The 24,713-nt window shown below is 41.3% G+C and overlaps 1 protein-coding gene across 1 annotated transcript in view; it reads right to left on the bottom strand.

Annotated features, from left to right (window-relative positions):
• Positions 1 to 418: 418 nt before the first annotated feature.
• Positions 419 to 24,713, bottom strand: part of kcnq1.1 (potassium voltage-gated channel, KQT-like subfamily, member 1.1) — a gene marked incomplete at both ends in the record, with an annotated part of 50,635 nt that continues 26,340 nt past the window's right edge. The window contains 13 exons of the mRNA XM_080431513.1: positions 419 to 703; positions 2,236 to 2,297; positions 2,381 to 2,427; positions 2,779 to 2,873; positions 4,841 to 4,916; positions 8,334 to 8,463; positions 10,590 to 10,646; positions 16,433 to 16,559; positions 19,861 to 19,986; positions 21,006 to 21,101; positions 21,940 to 22,050; positions 22,779 to 22,919; positions 24,349 to 24,445. Of these exons, the coding sequence (XP_080287639.1) occupies positions 419 to 703; positions 2,236 to 2,297; positions 2,381 to 2,427; positions 2,779 to 2,873; positions 4,841 to 4,916; positions 8,334 to 8,463; positions 10,590 to 10,646; positions 16,433 to 16,559; positions 19,861 to 19,986; positions 21,006 to 21,101; positions 21,940 to 22,050; positions 22,779 to 22,919; positions 24,349 to 24,445 (1,450 nt within the window). The remainder of the gene's footprint in view (positions 704 to 2,235; positions 2,298 to 2,380; positions 2,428 to 2,778; positions 2,874 to 4,840; positions 4,917 to 8,333; positions 8,464 to 10,589; positions 10,647 to 16,432; positions 16,560 to 19,860; positions 19,987 to 21,005; positions 21,102 to 21,939; positions 22,051 to 22,778; positions 22,920 to 24,348; positions 24,446 to 24,713) is intronic.

Raw genomic sequence — 24,713 nt, 5'->3', positions numbered from 1 at the left:
TATAGCTTAAATATCTTTAAAAAAAAGCTATTTAACCCATTTAGCCAGGAAAGTATCTGTGTAATTTTTAGATTTCTTTGGCTATTCAAAAATAGCAGATATACAAGCTCATAGCCGCTCATGCCGCGCAACTGGCCCCTGAAGTGGGTGCTGAAGAAAGCCAAAATAGAATTCCTCACTATTTGTGAAAACCTTTGAAAGTAAGTATTAGAACTACCTCCTGAGCAGAAGGCCCGCATTAGGCTCTGTCAGAGAACCTGATCTGAAAGCCAGCTGGAGCATTTGTTGTATTGAAACAAATCCACAACCACGTGAAATATACGTCACACGGCACAGCGTGGTTCAGCTTAGTTCTTGTGGTCGAAAAGAACCATTTGAAGTGAGAGCGCTGCGACGTTTTGAGCGCTATAGTCCCATTTCAGGAGCTCTCGTTCATGGCGGTGTTGAGGGGAAGCTGTAGGCTGGATGGAGGGGTCAGGGTGGAGGAGGAGGCAGTAGAAAGCTGTTCATAGCTGGGAAGGCTGTCCTGGCTGGGGAGGACAGTGAAACTCCTCCTCCGTCCCCTTCCTCCTCCTCCTCCTCCTCCTCCTCCTCCTCCTCCTCCTCCTCCTCCTCCGTCCCCCTCCCCTGCAGTACCCCTCTGGTCCAGCAGGGTGACCAGAGAGTCTGCGATGCGGTTCAGAGACTGGTCCATGCGTGTTATCTATTATGCAAAATAAGAAGAAGAAGATATATGCAGTCAAATGAAGCAACAGGAGTAGATCTACAAGCTATAGTGCATGTGCAAATCGTCTCTGTTGAGTGGAAACGTCCACAACTGCTACTTTTCAGGATTCAAATTCAAAAACAGCCAAAGTATCAGATCTACAAGCTCAAAACGCGACGCTTTGTGCAGAAATCTTCTCTTCTGGGGGTACATGTCAATTTGGGGGTCCTTGGCACGAAAAAAGTTTGAGAACTGCTGCTGTATGTCCTTCAGATATCTTGAGAACCGTCAATCAACTTCACACTTGGTGTGTGCAGTGGTGGAAAACATATTTTACGTAAAAGTATCAATATCTGCAATGTAGAATTACTCTGTTTCAAGTAAAAGTCTGGTATTTAAAATGTACTTGAGTAAAAGTACACAAGTATTGGTATCAAAATATACTTCAAGTACCAAAAGTAAATGTACTCATTATGCAGAATGTCAATATGTATACAAATCTTTTGAAAATAGCAGATCAACGCGTCGCGATGCGACGCATTGTGAGCTTGTAGATCGGCTATTTTCAAATAGCCGAAGTATATATAAGGCTAAAGTGGTTAATGCATATTTTAATAATAATCAAAATCTACAAAGTAACTACTAACTACTAAAGTTGTCTAATAATTGTAGTGGAATAAAAGTACAATGTTTGCCTCTGAGATGTAGTGGGGTAGAAGTAAAAGTATTGACATTTGGAAATACTCCAGTAAAGTAAGAATAGGCTACCTAAAAATTGTACTTAAGTACAGTACTTGAGTAAATGTACTTAGTTACTGTACACCACTTGGCGTGTGTATTGCTGAGGACCACAGGAAGTGCTGGTCAGGTGTTTCTCTGTTGGATCGTTAGGTCAGAGAACCAGCATGTGGTGCGTTTACATACGACCTCAAATAGATGCAAATTCGCACCGGGGGGCGTCGCAAATGGCAAGGTTGAAATTGACACCAACGACGCAAACGACACGAATGCTGGGAAATTACTCAGTTAACGCGGACCGTGTGAAATGACGTGAAGGACGTGAGTGACGTGAGTGACGTGATAGGCAAATGACACATGAATGTTTGGATTTCCTTCCATTTTTACAGCGTTGCTCTGTAAGTGAGCTGTCTAGAACAGGATCTGTGTGTGTGTGTGTGTGTGTGTGTGTGTGTGTGTGTGTTTGTTTGTTTGTAGGCTGTCACAATGATTACATAATCGTCTAATGGCAATTATTTGAGATAATTGCAATTTTTTTTGCATAATCGTTATAATCGTTTCCATGTTGAAAAATGTTCACACATTTTCAAATATTGCAAAAAGCGGAAATAGCTGATCTACAAGCTTACAACGCGTCATTTCGTGACGTATTGTAAGCTTGTAGATCAGCTATTTCTGCTATTTTTAAAATCCAAAATAAAATAAATAATAATAATGATATATTAATTAACATACAAATCCCTGATTGGAGCTCGAGTTGTCAAGCTTTAAAATTGCATGATTGATCCTACCTTGTCCTCCATGCGGGCCAGCCTGGATCCAACTGTGTTTGTGCCTTTGTCTTTTGCCCTGTCTTCATGAGGAAGAGGATAATATTATATACAGTGAAATGTAAACATACTTTCATTTTGTACATTAATTAAAAATGTACGGTACCTGAGCCAGACTGGAACAAAGTCAGCTTCCCCAAAGACTGGTCCATCCTGCAGGAGAAAATATCACAGCATTCATTCATCCATGCATGTAGTATTCATAATGGATGCGTTCATCCATGCACTTCCTACAGTATGTATAGGTCTATCTATCAGCTTAGATCAGGGTTTACCAAACCTTTCTATTTATTTTTACAGTCTCAATGTTCTCAATCCGTCTAATTTCAAAGACCCACTTGGATATGCATTAAGGCCACGGACCCCCATTTCAGACTATTCTTATCTCGGTGGACCCCAATTTATACGGTGAACTCCTCGCTGTTAAAGACACTCTGAGTTACAGACCAGTGAGGGTCCCCAGCCCCGACGTTGAGAAACCCTGGGATTAGACGATCATCTCACCTCCTCTGCAGCTCCTTGATTCTCACCATGAGGTTGAGGTGACCTTGGGAGTATTGCTCAATGACATCTCTCACATCGTAAGGCTTGCGGGCTTGCTGCAGAAAGGACATTATGGAGAAAAAATATATCTTTAGCATGATTAACCTTATGTATGACCTATATACAGTTATCTCCACGAAACGTAATGTGTTTTGGTGTTAAAACATTCGTAAGGCCATAATCACACATACAAAGCATGCACTGTATGTAAAGCGTCAGGCTAGTTTAACAATAGCTGCGGCCACACCGGAGGCGTCAGGGGAACACGTCAAAACCTTTCGACGCGTCTCTCAGAGCAGTGGTTCTCAACCTGTGGGTTGGGACACCCAGGAGGGTCCCCACATGATTTTCTTTTTTGGGGGGGCGGGGGGGAGGGGGGGGTCCCCAGATGACAGTGAAGTGACAATTTAAGGACTTTTAAGACCTTTTAATACCTCAACAAAAAATAAAAAACAAATAAAAGACCATTGCTGCATCAAAAGTAATCAACTATTGTAATCAACTCAGTAATCAACTACTAGTAATCAAACTACAGTATACTATAAAAATTGGCCAAATTGTCAAATTATATAAGAAAGAGGCAAACATTGTGAAAATAGACGATCTACGCCTTGCAACGTGAGGCATTGTGAGCTTGTAGATCTGCTATTTTCACAATATTTATCTGTGGAACCGAGTCAAACTAAATTTCATGTCTCAACTCCTACAATTCCAAGTGCTTGTCAGGGTGGGGGGTCCCCAGTTCAAATATGATTATTTAGAGGGGTCACTGCCTGAACAGGTTGAGAACCACTGTCTCATCGCATGGTTCTATTCAGGACTCAGGAGCATGATGGATGCGTGGCACAGAGCACCAGAACACAGGGAGGTGGACAGAATGACGCAGGTATGTAACATCTCCAGATGAGTAACAGGAAGAGTACAGGCACTAATATAAGAAAGAGTGGGCACCTCCATGTAAAACTGTCTATTTGGTCCAAAATGTTAAAAAATGTAATATTTGGAAAACAGTCTTACAATGTAAAGTAGGCCTATACTGTACATTAAGGTCTAACATTTCTACAAATTGTTACAAAACCTGTATATCCAATCATTTTGGGCATAAACAAAGTATTTATTTATATTTTTTCTATATTTTATTTTGGCTTTGCTGCATGGGGAGTGACATGCAGCAAATGTCGGATTCAAACCCGCGACACGCTGTCAGCCTAGGTGCCCGGACCGCAAGGCCAACGATCCATGAGCCATGAGCAAGAAGTCTGATAATGATGTACCATGCATGTTCAAGACCATTTTCAATTAACATTTTGGATAAGAGGTGCCCACTCTTCTTGTATCCTTCAGATGTCTTCACTCAGTCCCAGCGCGCGCGCGTGTGCGCGCGTGTGCGCGCGTGTGCGTGCGTGTGTGTGCGTGTGTGTGCGTGTGTGTGAATCCAGGTTGTGGGAGCGACGGGTCCGGCCGCGCACGTGTGTGTGTTCGCGATGGGTCGCGTGCACGTGTGTGTGTTGGAACTGTTTACGAGCGGGTGTTGGTGTGTGTTCTCTGTGGGTCTGCGCCGCGGCGACGGGACGCGCGTGTGTGTGTTGGAAGTGTTGCAGGTACCACGTACAAAGTCACTTTCCATCCCTCATATACTGTATGTGCACAGCGCATAACCCACACTGCACATACTTTGGGTGCTCATACATGCCCGGACGAGTATGGACTAGTAAATGTAATTTAGGAAAAAAAGTATACCATTCCAGGTCATAGTCGGTCTCTGTGAAAATACATCATTTTAATGTCAGAGGGACTATAATGGTTAAATACAAGATATGAAATAATGAATTCAATAAAACAGTATAATCTTGATGAGTAATATCCTGTAATATAACTTGGCAATCATCATCAAGTCATAGCTAACAGATCCCTCTAATCCCCAGGTCGACCCATGTGAGCAGCACGGTGGAAATGACACAAGACAAGAAGAATGACTACAGTGATTATGTGAGGATTAGAAGACTTTGTTTTTCATGCTCACCTGAAATCTTTTCATAGCCAAAAAGTATCTCATTCTCTGGATGACACGGATGGCTCTCCTGTGGGACTCGTTCATTCTGTGGGAGAGACAGTGACATTGTTTCCTTTTTAAGCAGTGGTTATCAAAGTGGGGTCCTAAAGTATAGTTAATACAGCATCACAGTCAATCATTTTAACCACTTTATCTGTACTTTTTTATATGTTGGCTATTCAAAAATTGCTGATGTACAAGCTCACAGCGCGTCACGCATCTGCTATTTTTGAAAAAAAAAAATATATATATATTGAAAGTGCTTCTGGGGGTCCCTGGGGAAAACATTTTCAGATGGGGGTCAGCGGCCATCAATTTGGGGGTCCTTGACATGAAGAAGTTTGAGAACCACGGCTTTTGAGCATAGGATCCATAGCTATATTATCCTAAAGCCTAATTTACACACTGTAAAAACGAGGGTGTCACTTGCCAAAAAGGACAGAACTACAAGTTAGATCCGTTCTTTTTGGCTAAGTGACACCCTTGTGCGAGGGAGTATAAAGTAAATAATGATCGTCAGTTCCACAGACTACTCGAGCTCATTTTTCAGTCAGTGCATCCGCCTTTTTAACAAGATGCACCTCTCACACAACCTTAAGTTAGTGTAAAAACCCTTTCTGTCTGTGCCTCAAATTCTGAATGTCTCGTCTTCTTCTTCCGCCCATGGAAAACAATACACATGTGCGTACGCTGAACTAATGTATCAAATGGAAATACAAAGGATCTGTCAGTTTCTATGGAAATACAAAGTATTTGTCAGTTTCTATGGAAATACAAAGGATTTGTCAGTTTCTATGGAAATACAAAGAATTTGTCAGTTTCTATGGAAAATCCTCAGACAAAATGCTTATAAGAATAGCAATGAGGTAATTGTCTAGATTGACCTCTTCCTAATTAATTTTATACAAACATAATAAAACACATACATAATCCCTTCATAATTTGAAGGAAACATACGTATATTTCTCAATCTCTGCCTTCTACCAAACACTGTCACCCACTCTTCATGTCCTTCTCGTCTTGCAGTAGACTCAGAGGACCTGTCTGCTTTGATCATCGGGTGTATTTTTTTTGTTGTCATGACAACATGACAGGCATTAAAGAACATGAAAGTGATGAAATATGAGGCATTGCAACTGTCAACACCTCTTTTCCACTTGTTTGTACCAAAATGTACTGAACTATAATTCCAATACTGAGGTATACATACTGAAGGGGGCTTTTGAGGTGCATTCCTTTGAATTAAGCTGAGATAAGCTGAACACGTACGATTTTATTTTGCAATGTGGCCACACATTAATTACCTTATGGCTGCTGCCTTATAGCTGCACCTAATGTACACAGCATCTGCATATGATTCTATTGTTGTAAGCTCATGTACATACCTGCTACTATATATGCTATATACTGTATGTTTACAGTGTATATATCTTTGATTAATTGACCTGTTTCTATTCTATGCTTTTCTCCTTGCTCGTGTCGTGAAAGTGTCAAACTATATGAAGCGAGTATGAAAAAATTATCCTCGTTTTGCCAAAGAGATTTGGTGTAGAGGAGAAATGAGAGAGGGCCAAACTATACAGCACACCCCTGGGGGACCCCAGTCAATAAAGTATGCGTTAAAAAATATTATTTTTTTTTACGAGTACACATGATAAATCTGTTTATGTTTCCTTTCATTTACTTCCTTTGTCATTTTTGAGTAAGTCTTCTTACCCAGGTATAAAAACCTAACCATTCAATCAGAGAAAGCATCTGTGTCATTTTAGATTCCTTTGGCTATTAAAAAATTGCAGATATACAAGCTCATAGTGCGGCACCAAGTAGATCTTGAGCTTGTAGATCGGCTATTTTTTGCAATATTTTTTAACTGTCAAATGTCTCAACAAATGTCATAACTGAAAAACTATTGTTGCTACATCATGGTTCTCAAACAAAAGGACCCCCAAAATGCCACCGATCCCCATCCAAATATGTTGTTCCAGGGACCACCCAGAAGCAAAGATTTGTTTCAAAAAATATATATTGAAAGATTTGTTTCAAAAAAATATATGTATTCAAAGATTTGCACAAACTTTCAAGATTTTTCAAAAAATAGCAGATCTACAAGCTCATAGCTACGCTACGAGCTTGTAGATCTGCTATTTTTATATATACTGTATGTATACCTGCTATTTTTGAATAGCCCAAACAAATCAAAAAAAATTACACAGACGCATTCCCGGTCTTAAATGGATAGAAATAGCAGCATGACGCCACCACGATCCATTATCTGATGTACCGTCCATCTTGTACCATATGACCTCAGGTCCACTTGACATTATTGTTGCTTTATGAAACCTCAAGATATGTAGACGTATTGTTGAACAAGTCACCATGACATTTAAACTGGTTGTTTTGTGAAACAGTCAAATAATATACGCGTGTACCCACCAGTTCTATCCCAGATAACAATATTTGTATAAATATGCCTTGCATTTTCTGTGTAACTTTAGAATATGCTCATGGAATAAACTCATTGTAATTTTTCCGAGGATATTTTCTCCTCTGATTTGGCTCAGACGAACTTCATATTCTACACAGAAAGTTGGGTTTAAACCCTATAATTTTAAAGCTATCATCAACACATATAGGCATAATATTTATTTAGTTTCCTTGTTGAGAGAGGCCTACCATTGGGTGAAAATGAGCAGATTCATTACAAAGGCATATGATGAGGCGCTGCTCCATGGGAACATCTGGGTGTAAATGTTTAAAAGCCAATGGAGCACAGAGTGATTTAAGACTCAGCATCATTACCCTGCTGTTTAGGCTTCACCTCATTTAGTTTGTGTTAAAATCTCCAACAGTAAACAATATGGAAACAATAGGAGTGCTCAGCTCCGACTGTGGGATGGTATTTGGCATAGTATTACTGTAGATTCATAACATAGTGCGTATCGTTGCATATCGTTGCTGTCGGGCAAAAACCTCTTATCCCCATATTCTAACTTTTTGTGTTTTTCCGTAAATGAACGCCTCGCATGCATGCCATGCACACACACACATACAGGCGTTAAGCTTTGCAAAGGTTTGGGGATATTCCATTGACTTGCATTCATTCCATTATTCTTACCCCGACCCCCTATAACACTCAGTAAAATCTAATTTGGGAAACAAATTGTGTCCCCTATTCGACATGTCCTGAGATAGACCAAATTTGAGGACAATTCTATCTCCCAAAACATTGCCTAGGTCTGAAACATACGCATCCTTTCTCTCTCTCTCTCTCTCTCTCTCTCTCTCTCTCTCTCTCTCTCTCTCTCTCTCTCTCTCCTCTCTCTCTCTCTCTCTCTCTCTCTCTCTCTCTCTCTCTCTCTCTCTCTCTCATCTCTCTCTCTCTCTCTCTCTCTCTCTCTCTCTCTCTCTCTCTCTCTCTCTCCTCTCTCTCTCTCTCTCTCACACACACTCGGTGTGCACTCACTGTGACACGGTGCTGACCGGGGTCAGGTCAGTGTGTCGTTCTACCTCCAGGTCCAGGTCGTCCGCAAAGCTGCTGTTCCTCTGCAGAGGACCCAGAGGATGCACCTCCAGCAGGCCAGAGTTCCTCTTCACTGAAAAACACATTGAACCTCATTTTTTAATTTTTATTCCACAATTTTTGTAACCCATTTTCACCCAGTGACAATGCCTAAAATGTCATCCTGGGCGCTACTCTCCCTCTGCCAGCCTGGGGAGAGCCCCGGACTGAGCTCATGCTTCCTTCAATGCATGACGAGTGAGCAGGCCGCTTCTTATCACCTGACAGGGGGGAGTTTCCCCGGTAGATCGTATAGCGCATGGACGGAAAACGTTATTCCAACCAGTTCCTTTCCCCTCCATCAGGCGGTCCCGGCTGACCAGGGGAAGGCAGTATAGTGACCAGGATTACTGCATGTTTTATGTGAGGGTATTCACCCTAGGGGACACGGGAGAACATGCAAACTGAAAGGCCACACAGAAAGGCCCTTTCACCAACCCCACCTATAGGGTATGGGCACTGATGACGCAGAGGAGAGACACGCCCCCAGCGTCCCCGGCGGGAATTGAACCCAGGACCTTCTAGCTGTGAGGCGACAGCGCAACCGACTGCTCCACCGTGCCCCTATATTGAACTTCATTTAACAAACAATGCTGCTCCTGTACTATATATATATACACCTACATACAGTACATGCACCCCTTTGACAGAGTTTAGAGGGAGGAGCACCCACCTGGGGGTCCTTGGCACAAAACCTTTTCAGATGGGGGTTCGCGGCCAAATTCATATCAATTTGGGGGTCCTTAGCACGAACAAGTCTGAGAACCACTAGAAAACGTGTCTATATAGTGCAATGGTTTAAGCAGGGAGAGAAAGCTGCTGCTACACACACCTCACTCCAGTATTACATATCGTCTCTGTCGGGTGGAAAACAGCACTTCATTTCAGCATTATAACCTCAAGGTTGAACACAAAGCTCTTATCGCTTTTGAATAAATCTCCTATTTCACTCTCACATTATATCACACTGGATTATTTGTCCCTGCACAGTTGACCTTGGCTTTGAGGGGTTTTGAAGTGTGTCTGTGTGTGTATGTGTATGTGTATGTGTATGCGTGTGTGTGTGTGTGTGTGTGTGTGTGTGTGTGTGTGTGTGTGTGTGTGTGTGTGTGTGTGTGTGTGTGTGTGTGTGTGCGCGTGTGTGTGGCGCAGACAGTCTTTCAATTGGCTTAAAATAGACATTGGGAACTGAAGTGATCCCCTCCTCAAAGGACCATACCAGTCTAATTTGGACTTCTTGCCGTTAGCTTGCCTCTGTGTCTTCAGCAGTAAAGAGTTTTTTATTTATTTATTTTTAAATATATATTTTTTCACATGGACACCACAGTGATGCAGTCATGTCGACTACAGAGACAACCCGAAATAACAGCGGGACTAAAAGAAAACAGAGACAAAAACAAAATAAGACAAAAAAGAACGGGCGAAAAAACCCCCAAAAACATTGACGTTGACATTGATTGAAGGAAAAAAAAGAGAAAACAGGAAAAGCAATAGGTACAAAAACGAACCCATGTTCAAGTTCATATTCCTTGCCGCTCATTTTCTCCAACTAGAATATCAGAGTAACAGATCATTAATTAGGTCAGTCCTTCGTCAAGTGCATGATAATAAAACAGTACCGTGTTAAAATCAAAAGTGCTCCCCCTATTTGGTTCTTGACTCTTCCTTATTTATTTCCAATAGCATTCTATACTGGGCTTTTAGTTAAGCTGAGGTGCTAAATCGTCATAGCTTACATTATGGTCCCCCCCGCATCCACAACCACACTTTCCATGTATCTCTCCCATTTACACCACAGAGTACAACTCTTACTAAGATTTTCTCTGATTTTATATGTTAACTGCTCCATTACTTTGATCTGTTCCATTAGCTCCCTCCATTTCTCTACGGCTTAGTTTCTGAAGCCAGATTTTTGTTATAAATAAAGAGTTAATAAAGAGTTTTTAGGTTAACTTTTTCTTTTTCCAAGTGCATTCTGTGACATTTATATTGTATGTTGAGTATGTGAAAAAAACTTCAACAAACATGATTTCCCCCCAAATTAAACAACTTGGGGGGAAATGTTGAACTCTTGCGAGGCCCTTCACTCACTTAGAATGGAAGAGAACGGGAGGCAAAATTTATTTTGTACGTATCCTTTACGTGAACAACGGTTCTTACCTGGCGTTGGCGAGCAGAACTGAACGGAAGACAAAGACGTCCAAGACTGTTGACCATCTGAAGAGACAAACAAGACGAAGAACAACCATCACAACACCATCCTTTCATCAACTCACATTAATAGACAACAAAAAGCATCATATTGTAGATCTGCAAGCTCGAAATGCGACGCGACGCATTTTGAGCTTGTAGATCTGCTACTTTTGCTATTTTTGAATTCGAATCCTGAAAAGTAATTGTTTTGGACATATGAGGTTTCCACCTGACAGAGACGATATGCTATACGTAGTATAGAGTATACAGTATATCTTTTGATTATTTGACCTGTTTCTATACTGTGCTTTGCTCCTTTCTCTTCCTCATTTGGCTAACATAGGGACTTATAAGTGGTTAATAGTTATTTAATTTACAAAAGGCATGTTTATGTTTATTCGTTTTTTCTCCATTAAGAAGCAGAAGGTTGTCTCAGCAGCTGGCTGCACATGGTCTAATCACAGCAGAAAGCTGATGCACATCATCCACAGCAGATGGTGATGTAAACCATTCCAAGTCATAGAGGAAGACCACATACTGTACATTAGGTAGAGACGTCACGCTGGAAAAAAACACTTTCAGTTAACTAAAGCAAGAAAGAAATATGTAGAGTTTCAATTGACTGTTTAGTAAACACTCGCGCACGCACGCACGCACGCACGCACGCACGCACGCACGCACGCACGCACGCACGCACGCACGCACGCACGCACGCACGCACGCACGCACGCACGCACGCACGCACGCACTGGATCTCTTCTCCACCCGTCCCTCCCTAACATTTCAGTCTAGCTTTTATTTGTTGACGAAATTGTCAATATATTTAGTCTTAATCTTAGTCATATATTAGTCATCGTACATTAGTTTTTATTAAGTTTTCATCAGTGAAAAAAGCTAGTCGACGAACATTTTTCGTCATAGTTTTAGTCGACAAAATGTGTATGAAAAACAAAGCATGCTGCATGGTCTGTCTGTCTGTCTGTCTGTCTGTCTGTCTGTCTGTCTGTCTGTCTGTCTGTCTGTCTGTCTGTCTGTCTGTCTGTCTGTCTGTCTGTCTGTCTGTCTGTCTGTCTGTCTGTCTGTCTGTCTGTCTGTCTGTCTGTCTGTGTGTGTGTGTGTGTGTGTGTGTGTGCGTGTGCGTGTGCGTGTGCGTGTGCGTGTGTCTGTGTGTGCCTGTGTGTGACTGTGTGTCTGTTTGTTGCAGCTATAATCTCACATAATGCTAGGCCGATCAGCCTCATATTTCTTATCTGAGAACAAAGATAAACTGAAATAAACAGAGATCAAAAGTGCACTTATATTCATGCTTAGGATTATTCAAATAGAATTAATTAATTATTCAATGAAATGCTAATCTATTCAGATGATGATATCGTCTTTATGTGATGTGGAATGGAGTCCTAACCCTCACTGGAACCCCAGCAAGCCTATTCTGGGGGTAACGTTCTGCTAAAATAACCGATCCACAAGCTCGTGTTTTGAGCTTGTAGATCGGCCATTTTACCACTTAAGGGATAGTTCACCCCATGGAGTCTTGAATGAATGGATTTTTCTTTTTCGTCGCATTCAACGATTTGATGACCAGCGGACCGGTAGGCAGCGGTTCCGGTAGGAGACACAAAGGAGACTCTTTGTGTTGCCTACCGGAACCGCTGCCGGTCATCACATTTTTGGCTTAGGAATGTGACAAAAAAAAAAAAAATATCCATGAATTCAATTCTCCATGCAGGGTGAAAAAGTACTTGGTCTGCTTTTTTTGCCCCCTACCCCAAACCTCTTTGCCAAAAATAGCCGATCTACAAGCTCACAACGCCTCGAGGCGTTGTGAGCTTGTAGATCTGATATTTTCGTCTAACGATCCCCTCAGAATAGGGATGCTAGGGTTCAAGTGGTTCATGTAAAAAAAAGAAAGAAAAAAGGTCCTAACACACAAAGATTTGGCACCCCCCCCCCCCCTGTTGTAATTCTGAGGATTCCCCCTAGGGGTCCCGGACCCCCTGTCGAAGACCCCTATAGCCAGGGGCGGCTGGTATCAATGGGCTAGTGGGGCTAAGCCCCCCCTATATTATTGGGAAAAAAAAAAAAAAAAAAAAAGTTTTTAATTTTTTTTATTTTTTATTAAAAATTATTATTAAAATGTTATTAAATGTTAATACATGTTATGATATTTTTTTTAGAATAGATTATTTTACATGCTGGTGGAACCTAGCGCAGCAACAGCATCAAATCGTTACAAGGAAAACACTAAATATGTCAAAATGGGCTGATTTCTTTTAGCCCAAATCAGCTTCCATTCGCTTTCATTGAGTTGAGTGATTGACAGCTGACATGACACGCCTGCTTGATTTACTCACCATTGGGGCTAACTTTTCTTAGCCCCCAAGCTCCGCCCTCACTGGCTTTTGACCAATGAAGGTGTACCTGCGTTTCTGTTCTTTGTTCTGGGAAGGTGTGTGTGTGTGTGTGTGTGTGTGTGTGTGTGTGTGTGTGAGAGAGAGAGAAAGAGAGAGAGAGAGAGAGAGAGAGAGAAAGAGAATTGAACTGCCCCTAGCGATCTAACGGTAAGGCTGGCGGACATGACAGTGGATGTGTTGGATGCAGCTCAAAATGAACTTTACTCAGGTATCTAGTTTGTTGCCGTACGACCTTCCTAGACCTAGTTATTAAAGAAAAACGGGCGACAATGGCCAAAACTCAATCGAAAATCCGCGATCGAAAATCGGCAAAAGTGGCCGTTTTCAATATGTTTTGGCCATTATCTCTGGAACGGAAGGTCCAATCTGCTCAGTTCAAAGCTTGTTTAATGCGTGACTTTGAGGACATTAAGCTCATAGCGACACCTTTACGGGGTTTTGGGGTTTTTGGGCCTAAAAGTATGGTAATTGTTCGGACCGGCCCAGTAGGGCCCAGTTAGGGCCAGGCCTTAATTTTCAGGCCCGTGGAGAACTCTTAGAGAGAGACACAGACAGACAGACAGACTGTCTGTCTGTCTGTCTGTCTGTCTGTCTGACTGACTTCCACAGTATGATTTTATTTTTTTGATATCTGACAGTAAAGTGACCATTTTTTTAAAGACCTTTTTAATACAAAAAAAAGAAGGAAGAAATGAAATATAAAATAGCATTACTGCATGAAAAGTAATCAACAAACAATACTATAGGAAATTGTAATTTGTGAAAATAGCTGATCTACAAGCTCACAACACATCATATCTCGGCATGTTGGGAGTTGTAGATCGGCTATTTTTACTCTTATAGTGTGACACTCTTGTATGATGAAGTAGGGCAGTGGTTCCCATACTTTTTAATTTCATGGACCCCCAGTTTAATAAGCATTAGGCCACGGACCCCCATGTGATACCTCTTTGCTATCTCTGGGACCCCAATCTATACTAAGAAATCCTAACTCTGAGAGTGTACAAATGGAACACTCTCATAGTTAAAGTCATGTAACTCCTCAAGGACCCCTGGGGGTCCCCGGACCCCAGTTTGAGAACCGCTGAAGTAAGGCATTCATTTATGAAAAAACATAAAGTTGAAATATGGAAATACAAGGTTTCGGCCTGACAGCGAAGATATATATATGATTTAATCATTTGCATTTATCCATCAAAACATTATGTTTATTTGTATTTATTCATTTCCTTCACTTGCTGACGTGCTGCTGCGCAACAGGGCAGATATCCGCCAGGCCAGGTGGCCCTACCCAGGCCCATGAAATTCATAGGCAGTCTACAGTAGCCAATTAGAATGAAATCTGCTAAAACTGACTCATACACTAATACAGAACCATATATAGGCAAAATATTGTCTCTGACTCTCTGTCGGTTGGGAAAACTGTTTACCTTTTATGATAAAACAATTTCTAATGGTGAAAAAAGCCAATCTACGAGCTATAATTATTAAAAATTAAGAAATACTATATATTTTAAATAGTGAAAAATACAGAAAATAGGGGAAAATACAGAAAATCTCTAATCTGTGATTCTAATGTGATTAATGTGACCCCTACAGTCAGTGAAGTCCAGGGCTGAATGTGACAAATATTGAGACGAATAGGCTATAACCCAATACATAATTTTATGAAATAAATGGGTTATATTTTACAGATACAGTAGTTACACTATTCTTGTACTATATTACAATTAAATCATCCTTAACCTTCAAGTTAAATTCATTATTTCCGTGGACTTAAAAAAATCTTCGTTTTATTTGATGGCCTTCTTTTTGATTGGCCTTTATTACAGGCCCTACCAGCCTGTAGGGGGAGGTAGAGAGTCACATTATAATACCAGCCTGTAGGGGGAGGTAGAGAGTAACATATTATAATACCAGCCTGTAAGGGGAGGTAGAGAGTAAAATTATAATACCAGCCTGTAGGGGGAGGTAGAGAGTAACATTATAATACCAGCCTGTAAGGGGAGGTAGAGTGTAACATTATAATACCAGCCTGTAGGGGGAGGTAGAGAGTCACATTATAATACCAGCCTGTAGGGGGAGGTAGAGAGTAACATATTATAATACCAGCCTGTAGGGGGAGGTAGAGAGTAACATAGTATAATACCAGTCTGTAGGGGGAGGTATAGAGTAACATATTATAATACCAGCCTGTAGAGGGAGGTAGAGAGTAACATATTATAATACCAGCCTGTAGGGGGAGATAGAGAGTAACATATTATAATACCAGCCTGTAGGGGGAGGTAGAGAGTAACATAGTATAATACCAGTCTGTAGGGGGAGGTAGAGAGTAACATATTATAATACCAGCCTGTAGAGGGAGGTAGAGAGTAACATATTATAATACCAGCCTGTAGGGGGAGGTAGAGAGTAACATATTATAATACCAGCCTGTAGGGGGAGGTAGAGAGTAACATATTATAATACCAGCCTGTAGGGGGAGGTAGAGAGTAACATAGTATAATACCAGTCTGTAGGGGGAGGTAGAGAGTAACATATTATAATACCAGCCTGTAGAGGGAGGTAGAGAGTAACATATTATAATACCAGCCTGTAGGGGGAGGTAGAGAGTAACATATTATAATACCAGCCTGTAGGGGGAGGTAGAGAGTAACATATTATAATACCAGCCTGTAGGGGGAGGTAGAGAGTAACATATTATAATACCAGCCTGTAGGGGGAGGTAGAGAGTAACATATTATAATACCTTTGCTCTAAGTGAAACCTGTGTCCAAACCCAATGTTGAATAAATGTGACTAACAATAGCATAATGTAGTCGTGTTTTTCATCAGAATTAATGAATAAATGCAATTATTAACACTATATAAGCATGAGGGGGCCGACAGGGAGAGCAGCTGGCATGGGGGTGAAGACATCAGTCTTAATGTTAAATTCCTCTAAATCAGCGTTAAAAAGGGCCCATTTAAAATTTTGGGCCCCCAAAAAAAATTTTCGCCGCCATCCGGCGGCCGAACGCATTAAGACAGTTTAAGTCTCACTCTTCGAAATTTCTGAAAGTTGGCAGCCCTGATATCAATGCTCAAATGCATGATATCATGCTCAAATGCTCTCAGGCAGGATGCCATATGTGCCATCACTAGTTGATGTGATATTTGTATACTTTTGTCTATGCTTTTGTCAAATAAAAGTATATTTTCCTAAATCTGGATGTGTAAACTATACAGATTATTACTGTGCACATGTACTATATAAGATAGCATGTTTGAGCATCAATATGCATTTTGAGAACCCCCAAAAAAATCTGAAGCGCGCACGCTTAGCCCTCCCACCCAAAGTTCCCACCAGCCGCCACTGCCTATAGCACTAGGGTTTAAGTGGTTACATGACATTACCTGTCCCCACGGTGCTGTAGACGTCGGTGCCGCTGTCGAACACAGAGTCGTAGGTGATGCTGGGGATGGTGGGAGACGTGGGACTGTTGTTGTCGTCTGTACTCCTCAGTTTCCTCCTGATCTTCACCTGTCCATCGTCACACTCACACACACACACACACACACACACACACACACACACACACACACACACACACACACACACACACACACACACACACACACACACACACACACACACACACACACCTCAGCTCGTGTGCAGCAGCAACCGCAGACATAATACAAGTAAGACGCGCGAACGCTGGAAGCGAACGCAGCTCGAAAATATTGTGTATTTACGGACTTGTAATCCGTGTTATTTCACCGTGATGGAGAGAGAACATTGACAGTGTGTGTGTGTGGTGTGTGTGTGTGTGTGTGTGTGTGTGTGTGTGTGTGTGTGTGTGTGTGTGTGTGTGTGTGTGTGTGTGTGTGTGTGTGTGTGTGTCAGAGCATTGTCTAAATTCCTGCACTCTGGCGCACTCGGGTGGCTGCTTACAGGCAGTGCACGCATGTGAGTCATGTCACCCAGGGGCAGGCAGGCAATGAGAGCGTGAGTCACATGGGTGCATGCAGCCAATGAGAGCGTGAACACAGAGACACAGACGGAGACACACACGGACAGAGACACACACAACCCAGGCAGAGTTACATAGTAAGCTCCACTTGATCGAAACGCCGCACTGGCCGGTGGGCGTCCCTATTCTTTTGGGGGGGGGGGGGGGTCGTAGACACCTCATAAATGAGGGAACAGCTAGTGTCTTCCAGGGCTAATGGGCTTTATGCACTGTTGCCTGTTTGTAGGTCTAATGTAGCCTGGCTCCACCCCCTGAATCCTTTGCCTAGCATTCAGGGTCTGGTGACGCTTTCGAAGGCGGGTGTTTCTCGGTTGAAAATCTGTACGACGAATCGGGATCGGGACAATCCAGTATGAACCAATCGCGTTGGTTCATAGTGGAGTCCCACTTTGGCCACGCCCCCATCTCAGAACTCCGCTGCATTGAGGGCTTTCAGACTGAATAATGGAGTGAAACGAAATGAAAATTCAGGCTGAGTGTCAGGCTAGGTCTAATGAGTTCTGTCTACTACTGTTTTTAAACTATACTTTTCAAAACAAATATTTTCTAAGAAATGTTCCAAAAAACTTGCACAAGATTAATTGTTGTTATGATATCATGTATAAAATGTTTGTAAAGAAATCATGTGAGTCTTGGTACCGCCCCTGATCACCAGGTGGGGCTGATAGCCAATTGATTCACTTTTTTGTATAAAGAGATGTCATTTCCTGCTTCTTGTTTATACTTGAAAAAGACCGAAAGGGTCGAAACGTCGCATCTGCTGTTTGACGCAAATACAAACCTTTGGAGCATTCAACAAGTGAGTTGCGAGCCCGCTTTGTTCTTATGATTCAGTTCTTACAGTTTGGCGAACTGAGGATGTGCGTTATTTTTTCTTTGAACCTCCCTGTTTTTCCCCATACAGTTCCCAGCCCCCCCCCCCCCCCACCCCCCAAAGTAGGGTGCAAGAGACACCCTCTCTCTCTGGCTGGTCGGGCTGGTCAGGCACAGAGTATAGCAGCACTGACCTTCCCTACCGCGCCAACAAGAAACAGAAAGTGTTTGCACACCACACAAATTGTCTGATTCTGTGGAAAGAAATTGCTCAGTGAAATTCTTCTGCCTTCTGCTTCATTTACACATTGTAACACTGCTGCTAAAGATACATACTGTATGCACATTGTGACACTGCTGCTAAAGATGAAAACTGAAAGAGAACGCTCACACACTGTGTGCTCCAGTTGTAGGATTTTTTTTTATTGCACCTGAGTGCTGCTGTGACGTGTAGGGCTCTCGCCCTTCCGGAAGAGCCCGGAATATCACAGCAGCACTCAGGTGCAATAAAAAAGTACCTACAACTGGATCCCACAGTGGGCGTGGAAGCGTTCTCTTCCATTTTTGCATGTTATATATTTTTCCGCTTAGCACCTGCCAAATTGTGGGTGTGGATGTGCATGTCTCTCCTCCCTTTATATGGCTGCTAAAGATGCATACTCTATGCACTTTGTGACACTGCAGCTAAAAGATATTTATTCCTAAACGTAACATCAGTAAAACTATGCCTAAACCTATCCTTATTCCTAAACGCGACCTCAGTAAAACTATGTCTAAACCTAACCTTATTCCTAAACGCAACCTCAGTAAAACTATGTCTAAACCTAACCTTATTCCTAAACTTAACCTCAGTAAAACTATGTCTAAACCTAACCTTATTCCTAAACGTAACCTCATTAAAACTATGCCCAAACCTAACCTTATTCCTAAACGTAACCTCAGTAAAACTATGTCTAAACCTAACCTTATTCCTAAACGTAACCTCATTAAAACTATGCCCAAACCTAACCTTATTCCTAAACGTAACATCAGTAAAACTATGTCTAAACCTAACCTTATTCCTAAACGTAACCTCATTAAAACTATGCCCAAACCTAACCTTATTCCTAAACGCAACCTCAGTAAAACTATGTCTAAACCTAACCTTATTACTAAACGCAACCTCAGTAAAACTATGTCTAAACCTAACCTTATTCCTAAACTTAACCTCAGTAAAACCATGTCTAAACCTAACCTTATTCCTAAACGTAACCTCATTAAAACTATGTCTAAACCTAACCTTATTCCTAAACGTAACATCAGTAAAACTAAGCCTAAACCTAACCTTATTCCTAAACGCGACCTCAGTAAAACTATGTCTAAACCTAACCTTATTTCTAAACTTAACATCAGTAAAACTATCTCTAAACCTAACCTTATTCCTAAACGTAACCTCAGTAAAACTATGTCTAAACCTAACCTTATTCCTAAACGTAACATCAGTAAAACTATGCCTAAACCTAACCTTATTCCTAAACGTAACCGCAGTAAAACTATGTCTAAACCTAACCTTATTCCTAAACGTAACCTCATTAAAACTATGCCTAAACCTAACCTTATTCCTAAACGCAACCGCAGTAAAACTATGTCTAAACCTAACCTTAATCCTAAACGTAACCTCAGTAAAACTATGTCTAAACCTAACCTTAAATATTCTTAAACATAACCTCAGTAAAACTATGTCTAAACCTAACCTTAAATATTCTTAAACGTAACCTCAGTAAAACTATGCCTAAACCTAACCTTATTCCTAACCTTAACCTCAGTAAAACCATACCTAAACCCTGTGTTATTCCAAAACGTAACCTCAGTAATAACTTTGTCTAAACCTAACCTTATTCCTAACCTTAACCTCAGTCAAAACAAATACAAGAATAAAAGAACCTCTGGAGGCGAGCGATCCGCAAACAAAAAAAAATGGGGGCGAGTGTGTTTTGGGGCAAGCTTTCCGGTTACCGATTTCTTGGGCTTGGGGCTGGACACGGAGGCAGAGGTAGAGGGGAGGAGGTGAGGCCTCTTTCGCAGAAACAGCTTGAAGGTCGCCGACTCCGGGTTCTCTACGGCGAAACACCTCCATGACGTCTGCATGGGGAGACAGAGGAGAGAATACATTAACCCATTCCAACCGGGAACGCATCAGTGTAACCACTTTATCCATATTTTATACTTTGGCCTATTCAAAAATAGCAGATCTACAAGCTCATAGCGCAGGCACCGAGTGCCGCGCTATGAGCTTGTATATCTGCTATTTTCAGTTACAAATGTTTGCGGATTTCAGTTACAAATGTTTGCTTTAAAAATATATATATTCAAAGATTTGCACAACTTTTCACGATTTTTCAAAAATAGCAGATCTACAAGCTCGTAGAATAAATCTAAATATTCTTTCCCGGTCTAAATGGGTTAATGAAACTAATGAATAATTCCTACTTAGTGAAAGTAGTCAGGATTAAAAATTAAAGTCATCAAGATGATGATAGTTGGACCGGATAGGCCTTTATTGATCCTGAGGAGATTCAGTTGTCATAGCAGCAGCACCGCGGTAAGTAATGAAACAAAGACACAGGTACGAGTAGAGAACACGTACAGAATAAGTAGTCGGGTAAAACTAATTTAAAACAAGTAAAACATAATATTCACATAAAGAGATAGTATAAGGATTAATTAACATTACGACCTGGCCCTCTCTGCACTTGGGCTGGTTTTAGGTGTGCATAATATATTTATTTATAAGCCATCATAGATAGAAATAGAAGCATGTGTATCATGTACATCACCAGTATAAAAAGAACCAACACAGGAACCAACTGGTAATTGGCTCCTGTGTTGGTGGACTTCACTATAAGGCTAGCTAGACCCTCCAGAAAGACGTGGGCAAAATTCATTATGCGGGCTAAAATCCTTGGTTTTGAGGGCTAAAATCCTTGGTTTGCGATGCGACGCATTGAGAGCTTGTAGATCTGCTATTTTCAAAGGATGTTTATACATTTGAAAACGCGTGAAACCGGATATTCTGCATAATGAGTAGGCTACTCTCTACTTTTGTACTTTTACTCAAGTAAATAATGTGAGTACTTCATATGTGTTGATATTGGACTCGCCTGGATCAGGATGGCGGCTGCAGGGATCTGTCTGTTGAAGTGTTTCTGTCTCTGCTTCTGTTGCACCTTCAGGGCGAAACCTGAGCCCAGGATTCCCTGTGATCAAACAGCGCCGTGAGCTTTACTGCATCAACTATGATCCATGAAGAACCACCAATACACACTTTACTCTGTACCTCTAGCTCTGTTTCACTACCGTAGCCAGTAAACAGACACACCAGACTGAAAACAGGGTTAAAGCAAGAATTTGAAATATTTATGAAAATAGATTAGTGAAGGAAAAAGTTAAGCCTGTGTATAAACATATTTAACCCATTCAATCTCCGCGAACGCATCTCTGTCATTTTAGATTTCTTTGGCTATTGAAAAATAGCAGATCTACAAGCTCATAGTGCGGTGCTATGAGCTTGTAGATATGCTATTTCTTTTTAAATCGTGGAAAATGTTTGCAAATCTTTGAAAATATATATTTTTAAAGCAAAAAATTTAAACTAAAATCTTTGCTTCTGGGGGTCCCTGGAACATAATATTTTGAGATGGGGGTTCGCGGCCAAATACATATCATTTTGGGGGTCCTTGACATAACAAGGACCCAAACAAACTGTTTTTAGATTATGTATTTGGCCGCGGACCCACATCTCAAAATGTTCTTTTCTAGGGACCCCCATGAAGCAATTTTTTTGTTACAAATGTTCGCTTTAAAAATATATATGTACTCAAAGATTTGCACACATTTTCTAGATTTTTCAAAAATAGCAGATCTACAAGCTCATAAGTGCCACGCTATGAGCTTGTATATCTGCTATTTTTGAATAGCCAAAGAAATCTTAAAATGACACAGATGTGTTCCCGGATTGAATTGGTGAAACGCACATTTTGATTTACATGATGAACATTAAGATCCAGATGAATCTCTTTGTATATCTGTACTTACAGCAGGCAGAGCGAAGAAGGAGATGGCAAAGACAGAGAAGCAAGACGCGATGGTTTTGCCGACCCACGTCTGCGGAACTTTGTCTCCGTAGCCTATAGTGGTCACTGTCACCTTCGGGAAACAAACAAACACATTATGCAATAAAGCCTCAGGCATCCTACTGTATGACTACACAATACACCCAGTGGTTCTCAAACTTCTTTTTGGCTCAGGGCACCTCTGTAAATTACTTTTTCACCCACGGCATCCCTGAATTAGAGAATATCCGTTTCCATTATAGGAGAGATCCCCAGATACTAGAGACATATACTACTTAATACCAAGGGCCCAGCTTCCTGCTTTGAAATTGAGTCTATATAGGAAGTGACAGTTCATATGAATGGCCTGTCGTTTCGCTGTTTTACCCCTGCTGGTGTCAGAAAGATTTTTTTCTCCATTCAAGCCGGTGGGTTTTTGACAAACTTTAGACTTGATTTTCTTACCATAATAAACATTGTCATAAATACTATATGCTTCCAGTTGCTAGTTTAAATCTTCTTTCAATCACCATGATATGCGTTTTGCTAAATTATGGTCCCATTTATATTAAAATTGATGATAAAGTAGGGTATGCTCTAGGAGGGGCGGGATGATTTGATTGGCAAGGGACCCAACCAATAACATTCATTTAGCGATTGATTTCCAGTTGCTTTTTGGTATATATTACAGATGGCGGATTTGAAATTGTTGAAAAATAGGCTTAATTTACGGTCTGTAGAGTCTTGAGGCGTCACTTTGTCCATCTCTTTTATACAGTCTATACTTACTACACATGCTATACCAGACATCCATGTACCTACAATTCCCCACCACAAGGCGTCAGCATAGCTGCCAAACTCTGTTACTCCATTTGCGTCCACTGCGTCCTTTTCCGCCAGATACACAAAGTAGGAGGAGAAGATCAGGCCCAGGAAGCCGATGTATAGGGTTGTGATCAGTTCCTGTAATGCAAATTATCCACAAATACATGAGCAGTGTTGGGCAGTAACAAGTTACTTAGTAATATATTCAGTGGTGGAAAAGGTACTCAAATGTTTTACTTAAAGGTAGGGTAAGTGATTTGCAATTATTCAAATAATTGCAAAATGGGTCTATGTTCTGATAGTGCTCGTTACTATAGAGTGTCCTGTCCATATAAGGAGTCTCCATGTCTCTCCAGCTCTTTATAAAACAGAAAATGCATTTTCGTTTCAGTTTCAGTTTCATTTCCAATTTTATCGAATCAGGATAGAGAACTCAATCAGGATATAGATTAAACAAGTGAATTTGGAAGTGATGACACTAAGAAATGAGCAGGCAAAATTGGAACTGGAACACTATAAAAATTAAGCTTAAAAAGTGGTACTTTCTCCTGATTGGCTGAGATTTTGACACCTACCGGAAAATGTATTTTCTGTTTATTATAGAGCTGGAGAGACAGGGAGACTCCTGTTACTGAACAAACACTCTATAGTAATGATTACTATCAGAATATAGTGCTTTAACCTTTAAAAAAAAAACTTTTAGTTTTAACCCAAAAATATCACTTACCCTACCTTTAAGTAAAAGTATCAATACTGCAATATAGAAATACTCTGTTACAAGTAAAAGTCCGGAATTCAAAATGTACTTGAGTGAAAGTACAAAAGTATGCAAATTATGCAGGATGTCCCATTTCAAGTTTTCAAATGTATACAAATAATTTGAAAAGAGCAGATCTACAAGCTCACAATTGTGAGCTTTGTGAGCATTGTGAGCTACCTACTTTCTTAAACAGATGAGACAAATAGGAAAATCAAATGAGCAAGAGCTAAAGCAAATAAATGTATCAAATAAACAAGATCCAATGAAACAAGAGCTCGTACAAATAATTGACAACAACTAGGCAAGGCTAAGAGGAAGGGTCAGGGTAGTGTTTCCTGAAGAGGTGGGTTTTCAGCCTGCGGCGAAAGATGGGCAGTGACTCTGCTGTCCTGACATCAGTGGGAAGTTCATTCCACCACTGTGGGGCCAGAACAGAAAAAAGCCATGACCGTGCAGATCGGCCAGAAGGACCACTGAGCGACGAGGCAACCAGTCGCCCTGAGGCGGCAGACCGAAGTGGTCGGGCAGGGGTGTAAGGCTTGACCATAGCCCGGAGGTAAGAAGGAGCTGTTCCTTTCACTGCCCTATAGGCTAGCACCAGGGTCTTAAACTCGATGCGAGCCGCGACAGTTTACACCAGTCAAGTGACGGTTGGTTGTCAAGCTGTTGTCAACAATGTTCCTAGATGTAGTGTGCTATATGTAAGCCAGATATATATGTATGTGCTACAGTAAGGACCCCACTTTGAGAACAACTGCTGTACTAAACTGGGACGTGTGCTGTACCGTACCTGTGCTTGTACCGTACCTGCCGATGGATGAAGACAACGGAGCCTAGAAGACGCCAGGTTCCTCCCTGTCGGTCCACATGCAGCATGCGCAATATCTGCAGGAAGCGAATCCCTCTGCAAAACAATGACCAATGTACAATTTACAATTTAGGCATTTAGCAGACTCTCATAACTCATTGAGTGCCCATGACGTGTAACACGAGTAACAGTCGAAACCGTGTTTTCAGTGTTTTCCGCTAGATGGCGCTGTTCCCCAACCTGTGAGTGATCCTATGACTTCTGGAGAAGAGTAGATCCCCGATCTAATGTTAAGGTAAGCTATATTCAACGGCCAATAACTAAAGAACGGAAGGTCACATGAAAGCTTAAAATGCTCAATTTT

The sequence above is a fragment of the Gymnoscopelus braueri genome (genome assembly GCF_963280865.1).
Source record: "Gymnoscopelus braueri genome assembly, chromosome: 1".
Taxonomy (NCBI): domain Eukaryota; kingdom Metazoa; phylum Chordata; class Actinopteri; order Myctophiformes; family Myctophidae; genus Gymnoscopelus; species Gymnoscopelus braueri.
Note: the sequence above shows the minus strand (reverse complement) of the source record. Positions and strands in the feature narration are given on the sequence as shown.